At 31.6% G+C, this 13,090-nt stretch overlaps 1 protein-coding gene across 4 annotated transcripts in view; it reads left to right on the plus strand.

The window, feature by feature from the left end:
* Window positions 1-1,095: 1,095 nt before the first annotated feature.
* The window catches only part of LOC139524597 (fibrocystin-L-like), a 68,999-nt gene continuing 57,004 nt past the window's right edge, over window positions 1,096-13,090 (plus strand). For all 4 annotated transcript variants that reach the window (XM_071319516.1, XM_071319517.1, XM_071319518.1 and 1 more), the window contains exons 1-4: window positions 1,096-1,198; window positions 7,915-7,989; window positions 8,394-8,535; window positions 9,695-9,797. In XM_071319516.1, the coding sequence (XP_071175617.1) occupies window positions 1,126-1,198; window positions 7,915-7,989; window positions 8,394-8,535; window positions 9,695-9,797 (393 nt within the window). In that variant the 5' untranslated portion in view covers window positions 1,096-1,125. The remainder of the gene's footprint in view (window positions 1,199-7,914; window positions 7,990-8,393; window positions 8,536-9,694; window positions 9,798-13,090) is intronic.

Here is a 13,090-nt window from a genome sequence, read left to right on the forward strand (position 1 = left end):
TTTAAAATCTACGTGATATCTTTTCTGTCTTATGCCCTTCAAATCTACACGAGATCTCATCTGCATGTATCGCAACCCCTTCAAATCTACATGAGATCTCTTCGATATCGTATACACTTAACTGAACCATTTGTGCAAATTAATCAGACTAATTAACAAACGGCTGGACTCATAGAGGTATCATTGTTCAATAACGTTTATATCATATTATATAGATATATAATGTGTTTACATATATAAGCTATAATTTCTCTTTTGTTCTACTTGTAGATCATACATTTAATTCTGACTATGTCGTTATATTACTTATGTTTATTATATCTCTTTACTATGGATTTTGGTTTATGAGAATAAAGATATATAGTACATAAGGGTACCAGATGGCTTGTTCTTATTTACCATTATCAAATATTTATACTTTTTACAACTTGCATGCAATATGTTGCAAAGCAATAGCATAACAAATAATCATTGTTATAATGAATGATGTCGTTTTCTTTATAATACGTAATTCTACAATTTTGACATTAACTTCGAATTTAAATTCTGAGACTCCGATATTTCATTGAAATCTTGAAACAGGATTGTCTTTATTGTATCTCAAAAGAAACTAGTAATTGGATGTCTGACGTTCTAAATGGCGGCATGTATCAAGTTCTAAATGGCGACATTTAGCTCTAATGAGTTTCAATATTTTTTATGAAGATAAATGATAATTTTGATAAATGGACAAATGGGAAATCGAAACTTTGATTTTTTTCTGATAAATTTTATAATTGCATTTCAAAGAATTTAATATTATTTTACAATGATAACCTAATGAATATTTTCGGTCCAATGGGACTTATTAATAAATCTTAAGTAGTTTAGTCAGTACTTAGTCGATACACTAGCACTTACGTCGGTTATACTTTAATGAAAATGGTCATTTTAAACCAATTATTAAAATGTATACAAAAAAATAATATCGTATTAAATATATAAGTATACAGTACATGTACCCTTTGGTCAAGCAATGGTCCAAAAATCAATGTATAAGCCTTTTGAATAGAACTTACGTCAGTGGGTATAGACTATATAAGGGTGATTTAAATTAAAATTCGTCACATTTTACAAAATATCGTTATGAAGAAAAGTCTTGTAAAATTATTCGGTATTGTTTTATGGGCATGTAACTTGGTGGATTTTTCTAATGGAGGTAAGGCTATATATTTTATTTGATTGTATATAAAAACTTTAGTAAGCATAACATGCATGCATTAAAAATACAGTTTGCAAAATTAATGGTTTCACCGATACCACTCAATATGCGTCGTTTTCAAATTATTGTTTTTGAATAATTCAAAACTTGCGGAGAATGAAAGATTTTATGCATCTTAAATCAGGAATCGTATTTTTCAGTTTTCAAATATTATTAACTTTTTATTTTACGAATTTTGAAAACTATAAATAAAAGAAAGAAAAAAGTGATAACTCTGTTTATTATAAATCTAAAATAGTATACAAAGATGAAGTATATGATAAGAATTACCAAACAATAAACAGTCAAGTAATTTATAGCTCAAAAAAAGGTTTGCTAGAATACAGAAATTTCATTCGAGCTTTTTAAATTATTCTGTAGTTTATATTTCGATATCCGTATGTTAATAATTGTTAGGACGTCTTTAAACCGTAACATCATGTTAGATGAACAAGAACATATTGATGGAGAGTTTGTTAACTGTGCGTTTAGACCACTGAAGCTTCTGAATAAAAATAAACATGGCCTTGAAAATTTGTCTGTGTTTCAATTTCATTATAGAAACTATAATATAGCATTAAAAATCATACTTTGTCACTTTAAAATAAAAAAAAAAACCATTTGTTTTTGAAATAATAAGCGGATCTGTATTTCATTTTTTTAATTTCTTTTTTTCCTCCATAATTGGCTTTTTTTCAGAATTCGTCTTTCATATGCAGTCTTTCTTTATTCATAAATATACATTTGAATATAGGTGCTTGCTAATTCATCATAGAAAGTCTCTTTTTAAAGAAACTTTTTAAGGGCTGTCATGTTGGCCAGATTTTTTTGACGTTGCCTAATACGAAACGATGTTCGCGGTCTGGATAGTGTTTCAAATGGTGTTTGCTGTTATATTTTTTGGTTTGTACACGACACATGCATTCCTACATCAGAGATCGTTATTGAGTGTAGGACATAGCAAGGAAATGTGTCGGAGTTATTGAGTGTATGATATAGCACGGAGTTATTGAGTGTATGATATAGCAAGAAAATGTGTCGGAGTTATTGAGTGTATGATATAGCACGGAGTTATTGAGTGTATGATATAGCACGGAAATGTGTCGGAGTTATCGAGTGTATGATATAGCACGGAGTTATTGAGTGTATGATATAGCACGCAAATGTTTCGAAGAGACAACACCTGACCAAAGAGCAGAAAACAATCTAAGGCCACCAATGGGTCTTCAACGCACCGAGAAAATCCCGCTACCGGTGGCGCGCATCAGCTGATCCGCAAAAAATAATATCTACTAGTTCAGCACAATGTACGCCACATAATTTACACGACGATACATACAAAAGAATCAAAACGAGCAGAACACGCATAGAGGTTTTCTGGGACAGGCGGGCTTAAACATGTTTTATGAGATCTCAACGCTAATCTTTACTAATGAAATTAAGAATGAAAATAACACTAAAATTATAATTATTTTTGATGCAGCCTAAGCCTTTCTCTGGGTTGATCTCAAGGTTTTACCTTCTGAAATAAGACTCAAACCCACAATTTTAAAAGCTAAGCATATACATATATATGAATAATTTGATACGTGATGAGCTTATTACCAAACGGAACCTAAAGTAAATAGTCAAATCCATCTAGGTTAACTTTTCTGTTGGAAGCCGGCGCTTCAACAACTGCGAAATTAAAGCATTGAAAACTGAGGATATGCATTATAATAAGCTTGGATAAATTATTACATAAAACATGCTTTTGAGGTATCTTTGTATCTTATTTTTCATTTCTCTCTCACATTCTGTTAGAATTAAAAAAATATTTCGTAAAAGAATGAAAATATTCGTTAAAGACGTTGAGCGAAATACATGCTGACTGTTTATTCTAAACCAACGCATTAAATCTCAAAGAAATAATATCATTCGAGGTTCGTTTTATTCGCTTAAAAAGAAATACAGATTTAATCCGATTTGGTTAGTTGCAGAAGTCATTTTTAGAAGTCTTTGTAAAAGATGGGTAAACGCTCCAGAGCTAAGCCGTCTTTTAAAAAAAACCTTATGCCGACGGTGGAGTTAACCTTTAAATGACCTTGCAATATTAGTGATTATATAGTCTGTGATAACTATAATTTATAACTATTGTTTAAAATTAAATCTTTATGACAATATTATGTATATCTTGATACAAAGATGACTTAGAGTAGGTCTATACTGTCAATAGACCTGTAATATTTTGTCTTGCGATAACGGTACTCCATAGACATATCTAGATCAGCCAAGTTGATATGCACCTGACCCAGAACATGTTTAAATATGCATTCAATTGTTTTAGAATAAGTGTGATATTCTAAAACTCTCATTATATTTAGTTAATTGATTAGTATATGTCTATTGAACTAATTATTTAATGAACCTGTAAACAGGCCTGATACGAGTCTTTATATACCGACATACAAGTAGCGACTGTATATTATACTCTTAATGCACGAATACCTTTATACATGTTTGATCTTAAAGCCTGAAAAATATTTATGACATAAGATTTTGAAATGGTTTATGCTAAACTAAATTACATCCACAAATGACCAAATGTTTTCATTATTTACATTTCTGCTTGTCTCTTTGGTAGTATAACGTCTATCCGTCTGCTGTATTACAAACTCTTAAAAAGTACTTCTTTAACAGCTTATTAATAATTCACTATTAAAACTTTTATTAAAAGCAGTTAAATTGATTTTTTCAGTCTCACTCTGATTAAATCATTGTCGTGAAAATAAAACAACCAAATAGGTTTAGTACCGTATGGTGACATTGTTTGTTGTGTTCAACTTTGTGAAATGTTATTCTATATATTGTCTTTCCAGTTAAAATCACTTACATTTGATGTAGAAAGCGAAAAGTAATTTTAAACCACAACATGCCTACATGGCGTTATAAAATAGCATTGAAAGTGTATCAAATTTCTACAAAAATACACAAATGTTCAGTTTACTAATGGTTCTCTGCATTATTTTGAGCCGGTGAGTTCCTAATGTCCGTAATAAGGATAAGTACCGATTATCAGGTTATCTGCATGTTGATATCGTAAAATATCAGCTGCGAGACATAATATGAAGCTTTTTATCGAGTGAGAGTAGCTTCTATTAAACATAAAGTAAGGATCATGCACCTCAAGCACGGTCAGGAATACGCGAGCGTTTTTCATCATCTAAACATCCAAGGAACAAAACTGGTAATAAAAGTGTAATAACTATGCAGATTAATACATTGGTTAGCGGCTCAGGCCGATATGGGATTCTCGGGTTGATTATCATGCCGATTTAGGCAAAGGTAATCGATAATCGCTGATAAAGGCAGAGGAAATCGATAATCAGTGATAAAGGCTGAGGAATCGATATTCAGTGATATAGGCAGACGAAATCGATCATCGGTGATATAGGCAGAGGAAATCGATAATCAGTGATGTAGGCAAATGAAATCGATTATCACTGACATAGGCAGAGGAAATCTATAATCGGTGATAAAGGCAGAGGAAAACGATAATTCTTAACGGCGATATATGTTTTATGCGCGGGGAAAATGTCGGGATAAGTCAATAAGCTTTACTTCAATGATATTTAACGCGTTGTTCTGTTGGGAAATTTTTTATGTTAATGTTACATTTAATACGAAATGGCATTAATAATAAATATTTTTTCTTGGCTTCTTCGTGCTCGGGCGATCTGTTCGCAAGAGTCCACATCTCATATATACTCAACTTTTAATTTTTCACGCGGTGTTGAGGATAAAGATATAAACGCGATACGGTTTCAGTTGATATTTCAATAATTTATAAGTTTCCAACTTACATTGATTACATGACTTACTTTTCTGAAATAAAGCATTTAGATTAAACTTAAATCAATTGATCACATGAAACTTCAAATTAAAAATTTTATGACGAAACGGTAATAATCCATAAAACCAAAATATTAAAATGCAAGAATCTTTAATATAGCCCTAGTCCTAATATTTTTCATTAGTTTACATTTTACATAGTAAACAATGTTAAAGGTTGATAGAAGTTTAACTCTGTAAAGAACAAAGATGTGTTGTATACTATAAAATTTACAACGTAGGGGATCAATGTCTCTATATACCATGCAATACAAAATTGTTTATCTAGCCTTATCGATTTAACAGATTATAATTGTTAAAACATGGTAAAACACAATAAGACATGGGTATAAGTTAACTTTGTAAAATACCATTGTTTACCCTCGGAAACAAAATACCGACCGTGTCCTATCAAAATGGTTAGGTCAATAAATGTTCCTCTGAACATCAATGGATTGAATAAAAATAATCATGATGTCCTATTTGTTTAACCTAGCTTATTTTAATTGTATCATACTGAGAGCATGCCAATAGTATACCATTTGAAACATATTTCAAAATACAACATTTTTGTAAAGTGGGCCTTAACTAAAACTCTATGCTCCTAAATGCATTAACGTGCATTCAAAACATTTCAAAAAAAGATACTTGTTATATATTTATTTTACGTAATTGTGAGTTTTAAACTTCTGTCTTTTGTCCATTTCTATCTCAGTTTTACTTGTCGATTCACTTTCTCGTCATAAATATACATGTACTATTTGCCACTGGACATTCGGTTAACAAGCATTTCTTTTTCTTTTAAAAATTAAGATACAATCATGTTATTCAACTAAGTTTATTTTTATTACCATCGCCGTTAAATATCTAATGTTATACAATTACTGGTCAATTGGATTTTATTTCAATCTTGTTCTATGTCTGATAATCCAACGTCATATTACAAGAATAAACAATAGGTATTAGTATTAGACCGGAAAAAAAAACATGTTATCAATAAATCTATTTTGTTAAATGTAGGGATTTAAAATAACTATGATACAATCGGTTTTATATCATATTTTAATAATGTTACTTTTAATAACTGTCAGATAACGCAAGTAACATGAGTTAAATTTGAGAATTGAAATGGGGAATATATCAAAGAGACAACAACCCGACCAACTGAAGAGCATACAACAGCCGAATACATGAATAGTTTTGCATTCTGTTGCAATTATGTCTATTGTCAAAACGTTAGAAAGCAAATTGGTGAAACCAGGGAACTAACTTTCACTTAACTGTTGGTCTCTCATACCCGCCTGGGCCAAATAATTCATAACAATTATTTCTTTGTAACATTAATATTTCTCGTTTTGGTCATATTATCAACATTACGGTCCGATACGTATCAAAGTAGCTGATTTCAATTATTTTGTCTAAACATAGCTTATAAGCCATTTTTTTTCGCCTCATTGATGCAAGGTAGTTATCATTGACTGAATTTTTAATGAAAAAATTAATTGTACGTAAAAATAATCTCAGGGAATATAAATACTTGCTAATCTATAATTTAAGATATTCTTAAGTATTCGTGTACTTATCCAGAGTCTTACACTTTTAAAATAAATCATTCATACTATAAACTGTGGTTGATATTAGTAATAATTTTTTTCTGTTCTATAAACAAATTGAGGTATCAAAAACTCCTTTCAGATTCCTTTACCAACAAATTGAATTTTTTAAAATAATAATTTTCAATTATCTGGTGTGAAATTAAAAGTTATAAAGTCACTAAACTTGAACAGTGCAGATGGTATGTCAACAAGCCTTGAAGGGTTCAAATAATTGCATTTTCATCATGATCAATGCATCCTTTAACTCAGCCTATATATTATACCCTGAGCTAAATGATTCGTGAAAGGAGTTAAATGATTCGTGAAAGGAATCATCCTCTGGAACTGTGACAAAACTATTAAAATGACACAGATGTTTTATGAAAAATATTCTGACGATAAAAGAAACAGCGGTCACGAACTCACGTCAGTTTTACGTATTTATGTATCAACTATGTTTATATTGATCATTAGTTAGATATCTTAAATATTAACTCATATAAAGTATATGCGTATCTTTTTATTAGATAAATTATCAATATAAATATCAAATTTGTCCTTGGATATGTTTTTCCAACTAAAATATCTATTCAATATGTTTTGAGGGCCATTCATACATGTACTACCTTTTCCAAGGCTAGTCTCATAAAAGTTCTTTGATTCTAAATCTTTTTTTGTTTTGTTTTGTATTGTGTCTGTATGTAAATTTATTATTTATTGTGTTGTTTATTATCCTTTGTTCTAATTTCCTTATTATTTTCAGAAATAACGGATGCTTTGTCGCTCATTGTAATATCGAATACTTAGTATATATACATGCATCACTTCAGAGTACAAGCAGAAAGCAATGCTTTTAATACCCATGATCAAGAATTTTTGTTTTGTTAAAGAATTTCTCTTTTGTTGTACAAAGGGTGTATTTCCTTACCTTTTCATACTTAATCTTATATATCTGCTAAAGGACTATAATATTATAAAAATGGAAATATCGCAAATATAAGGTTTAGTTAGGAGTTATTCAGCATATGTTATAATGCTATAGCACCAAAACTTTAATGCATGTTGTTTATACGACATGTATCCTACATGTATGTCTTCTGTTTATATGCATTATTTCATACGGGAGTGATCATTTTCGGCAAATGAAAACTCAATATTTTAATCGCCTGCTTATACAGCAGTTATAAATACATCTTTTCTTTTTTCTAGCTACAACTATAACAGGGCTTTCGCCGAAATACGGAAGTAGAAATGGAGGCACCAGAATAACCATCTCAGGGGCAGGTATGTATATTTTTCCTTTAAGTTATATGGCGATAAATCTTTGATCGTCTTTATTAACGTTATTCAGCACTTATCTAACTTTGTGCGTTTACATATTGCATAGAAATGTGTCTATTGTTTTAGACATTTAGAATTTTGTTTGTTTGTCTCATTGATGAATACCCCACGTTTCTTTTGATCCAGTTGTATACCTGTATATATATATAAATTACTTTTAATTTTTATGTACAATGTAGATTAAACATGATTTAAATTATATTACAGTTAAATATGCCGATTGAAGAGAAATTAAATGGAAAAATATAGTATAAAAAAAGTTTCAGACATATAAATCAAATGCAATAGTTTATACTGTTCTGATGAGAAATGTGTTAATTGCATTGTTAATTTTTATTTTACTTCAGGGTTTGCAAATACCCAGTTTAACTTTGGAGCAGGAAATGAAAATTTAGGTAACAAAGTAAAGCTTGTCCAAGGGACACGTGAATATGAATGCGATATACATGTGGATGGTTGCACGCCATCTCAGGCTACATGCTACACAAGGTATTTACATATGTTGTTAGAAATGTTTGAATTAACAGTTCGTCCATAAAGCTAACTAAAATAGCTCCTTGAATGTTTAAGATACATTTCGATTATTTCTCGTAAATCAACGAATTCCGTATACGGAAAAGAGCCGCTTTGTTTCTGGACTGCATATACTCAAAAACGTTTTATCGGTATTTAACCCATAATGTTGTTTGGTTTCCCTTTGAAGTATACTTGTACTGTCTGCCAGATACATGTACCTTTTTTGACTTTTTACATATATTGCATATAGTATTACTTTTATTTTTCTGAAGTGGTCTATTCCATAACTTTTATTCGATTATTGCTAATCCAAGTATTTTAATTATAAAAATCTTTGGTTAATCCAGACAATATAACATATATAGGATTAATTATTTTTTCGTTTCATTCTAACTAATCCTTGTTATCCAAAGAGTTTAACTGTGTACTTTAATGTATCTATCTTATATTATAAATATGATCCGCAATGAGCGCCATAATTGGCTCAATAAATTCTTTTATGTCTTGAAACTTGTTTTCCACTAATAAATCCCTTAATCCACAAACATAAATCTGGTTACATCAAAAGATCATAAAAATGGTCTGAAAATTACCATTTCGGTATCACTCCAAATTACAACAATAACTGAAGTGTCTATAATATATAAGTTGTTGCTCAAAAGGTTTCAATTTTAATGTTATAAAAAAAATTGTGTAGGGTCAACGAAATTATTTGAAGTAAAGATCAAAATCAAGTTTTATTATGTTTTCCATTCACAATCTAATTTTAAAATATATGAGGGGGGATAGGACCTTAATCGGGACTCCGGGATCGGGTGTTTTTAAGCTCGGGATTTCGGGATTGACCCTTTCGGGATCCGGGAATTCTTTCTTCGAATTGCGGGACCTCGGGATTTCGTGTTTTTTAAGCCCGGGATTTCGGGATGTCGTGTTTTTAAGCCCGGGATTTCGGTATCAGGACCCCTCCGTCCCTCCCTCATATATAGAAATCTGTTTTCTTTGTATTCCATGACGAAATCAAAGTTTTATATTTTATCTAGATTGTATATGAAGTATAACGACATCATAGTTCTATATTTTAATTAGATTGTATCCATGCATTGAAATAAAGTATAATTACGTCTGCTTTTAGACCTATGCCAGACGGTGAATATACGGTCAAGGTCAGTGTAGACGGTGTAGATGTCCCTGATGCCAATCACTGTGCTGCAGATGACACAAAATGTATATTCCAGGTAAGTTTAATATTTTTTCTGTTCCGATAAATAAAGAATGACGACCAGAAAGTCAGGGACTCCAATTCCATCAAGAATAGTTGGCCTTAGAGAAGTTGGCTACTCTTATAACAAGGATATACGAAGATTACTATTCACTTATGGGCATACGATACAGTTACAGGGACGGTAATGACGTTGCTAACGTAAAATGTTATTTTCGCGACGTCAAACTCTGACATATCGGGAAAAGATGCATTTTACGACTGATTTTTATCATTCAAACTGATTTAATTTGAAAACGAGTGCATGGACCCCTATTTTTTAAAATAGTAATTTGTTTCATTTTGCAAGGAGATTATGTGACCCAAATTTTATAAAACTGTAAATAGCGCAATTTTTTTAAATTTTAGTAATCATGCAGTGCAACTTCCAAGCAAGGACCGAAGCTCATAAACTCGGCAATCATAAACGCAGGACTTCGGGAATGTCCGGAGAGCCGACAACCTTGCTTCGGAAGTTGCATGCAGTGCTCAAAAAATGACGTTTTTTCCTCTATTCATGAACATTTGATAAATATAGAGTTATTTCGGAATAAAAATTGCATAATTTTTAATGATACTTATAAAATACAGAAATTACCGATTATTTAACAAAAAACAATTTGTGTTTATCTTTTAGGGCAAAAACGTTACGTCGTTCTTTCGAAAAAGAAAATACGGACACAAATCTGAATTTTGAGCAAATATACAAAATTTCGACCTCATTTTACTCAAAAAGTAGCACATGAAAATATATTTTTTATGACATATTTGATTTAATCAGGTAAAAAATAGCCTATATGCAAATTTTTATCAACTTGTAAATACAGGTTCAAAACTGTATCGTATGCCCTTAAAAACCCATACCGTTTAGTCATCTAAAAAAAGGTCCCGGCAATAAAGATGTGAAAAACTTGATTCGAAATATGACAGGACACTTTTAGCACTATTGTGCTTTTTTCGTGGTGGTAAGTTTTATTTGTTTTGGAAGCGGAAGTGTTCTGAGAGGCTAAGGGTCCCGGTAATCAAATGAAAAAGTCCGCGATGAAAAAAAAACTAAAAACGGAATTTGTAACTTGTATTGCATAACTTCCTCCAATAAAGGAGCACCTCAATCAATGAGTATTCCACCACCAGTTCGAAAGTACATATATCTTAATCTTTAAAATATAAAAGTCACACAGGTAGATAACTATCATCATTAAAAGGAATATTTAAAATGTTTTGTATATACACATGTATCGGCATAAAAATATGAGCTAGTTCAACGTCATTAAATTTAAAATTTAAAATACTTCCTCGATATTTACAGTTTATTTACATGTATATATATATATATGATCAGCATAAATCGTTCTTCTGCATGTTTGCTGATTTTATTTAGGATAGTTAACCTTTATCTGTATACAGTGTAGTGTGGCCACGTACCCACGCTTACTGCTTCATAGGACTTTATTGGGCTGAGTTGTAGTATTATAGTTTCATTAAAGTGTGGCGAGATCCACGCTTATTCTCTGATAACGATATATATTTAGCATCTTCAGTAAAGTGTGGCGAGATCAACGCTTTAGAAGGCATTATAGGCTATGGTTGAGTTAACAAGTGTGGCGAAAACCACGCTCATTTTGTATTAATGTCGAGATTCCTTTATCGATGTGTCTGTATACAGTGTAGTGTGGCCACGTACTCACGCTTACTGCTTCATAGGACTTTATTGGGCTGAGTTGTAGTATTATAGTTTCATTAAAGTGTGGCGAGATCCACGCTTATTCTCTGATAACGATATATATTTAGCATCTTCAGTAAAGTGTGGCGAGATCCACGCTTTAGAAGGCATTATAGGCTATGGTTGAGTTAACAAGTGTGGCGAAAACCACGCTCATTTTGTATTAATGTCGAGATTCCTTTATCGATGTGTCCGTAGAGTGTGGCGTAACCCACGCTCACGGTGTCTTTTAAGCTAACTTGATGTTGGATCGATATCATTGAGAATTCTCGACCTGCTTGTGTGTAGTAGAAAGCATAGTCTCCTTGATTGAAATTCTATGTCCATTAGGATTGAATTGTCACAACTGGGTTCCAGTAATCCAATTGTGCTTGAATCAATTATCACTTGGATAAGGTCTACTTCGCTACCGTTGTGTTTGAATTGAATACTGAGCTTTTCATGTAGCAGTTGGATATTGCTTAAGATTGATTTTCTCTGGTTCGACAGTGCAGGACAGAGTAGTAAGAAATGTTCCAAGGTTTCATCTGATGTTTGACACAAAGGACACGTTGCCAATAGTCCTTTGTTTTTTGAATGCCTTGTTCTGTCAGCCATGAGTATATAACTTCCTGTTGCTATTCTTAATTTTACGGGTATTCTCATAGCTTCTTGCATGGAATTACTAGCAGATAGGTTTACTAATACATGTGTCTTTCCTGGTATATATTGACTATTTAAATACTTTAGTGAGGGGTACAGCTTACAATGACCCTCTATAAAATGTTTCCAATACTTTGATACTTCTTTATTTACCATGGTCTTCCATTTTAATTTTTGAATTTGACTGTCTAATAGATATAAGGCGGATGGTAAGTTGTATTTCGCTAGAATCGTTTTAACAATAATAAACCAGCTGTTACTATCATCTGTTTTCATAAGTAGTTGTCTATATGCAATTTGTTTTTCTAAACTATTTTGTGGTTGTCTAGATATATTTCCAAATAATGATAAAATCTTTTTATGTATTTGGCCCTCTATTGGTAGTTGTCCAGAAAGAATATATATGGCGGGCGTAGCTGTACTTGTTGGTAAAGAAAGTAATTGTTTAATGCATTTTTTGTGGAATATGTCAATAATATCCAAGTTTTTTCCTGTAGGAGTTACTAATTCCAGGCCGTACAGAAGTACAGGAATGACATAGATGTTAAATATATGTAGTAAGGATTGTATGTCCAGTCCATTCTTCCCATGCAAACCAGCTGGCATTAAACTGTACATGGCTCGTCTAGCTTTTTTCACGTTTTCATACAACGGATTAGGATCATCTGGTTTTGATGTGCGTAAGACCCCCATATGAGTTGTTTGGCTAACTATTGGCATTATTGAGTTACCTATACTCCATGGAAAGGAAGGTTCTTGTTGTTTTCTACGATTTGGATAGACTGGCAGAATAATTATTTTTCCGTATTTGACTCTTAAATTATACTATAATTTCCGCTTCCTGGATAAGTTGTTAGAAAGAAAAATACAAAAAATACCCCCGTCAATTTCATCTTCATAGATCG

The sequence above is a fragment of the Mytilus edulis genome, chromosome 5 (assembly GCF_963676685.1).
Source record: "Mytilus edulis chromosome 5, xbMytEdul2.2, whole genome shotgun sequence".
NCBI lineage: Eukaryota > Metazoa > Mollusca > Bivalvia > Mytilida > Mytilidae > Mytilus > Mytilus edulis.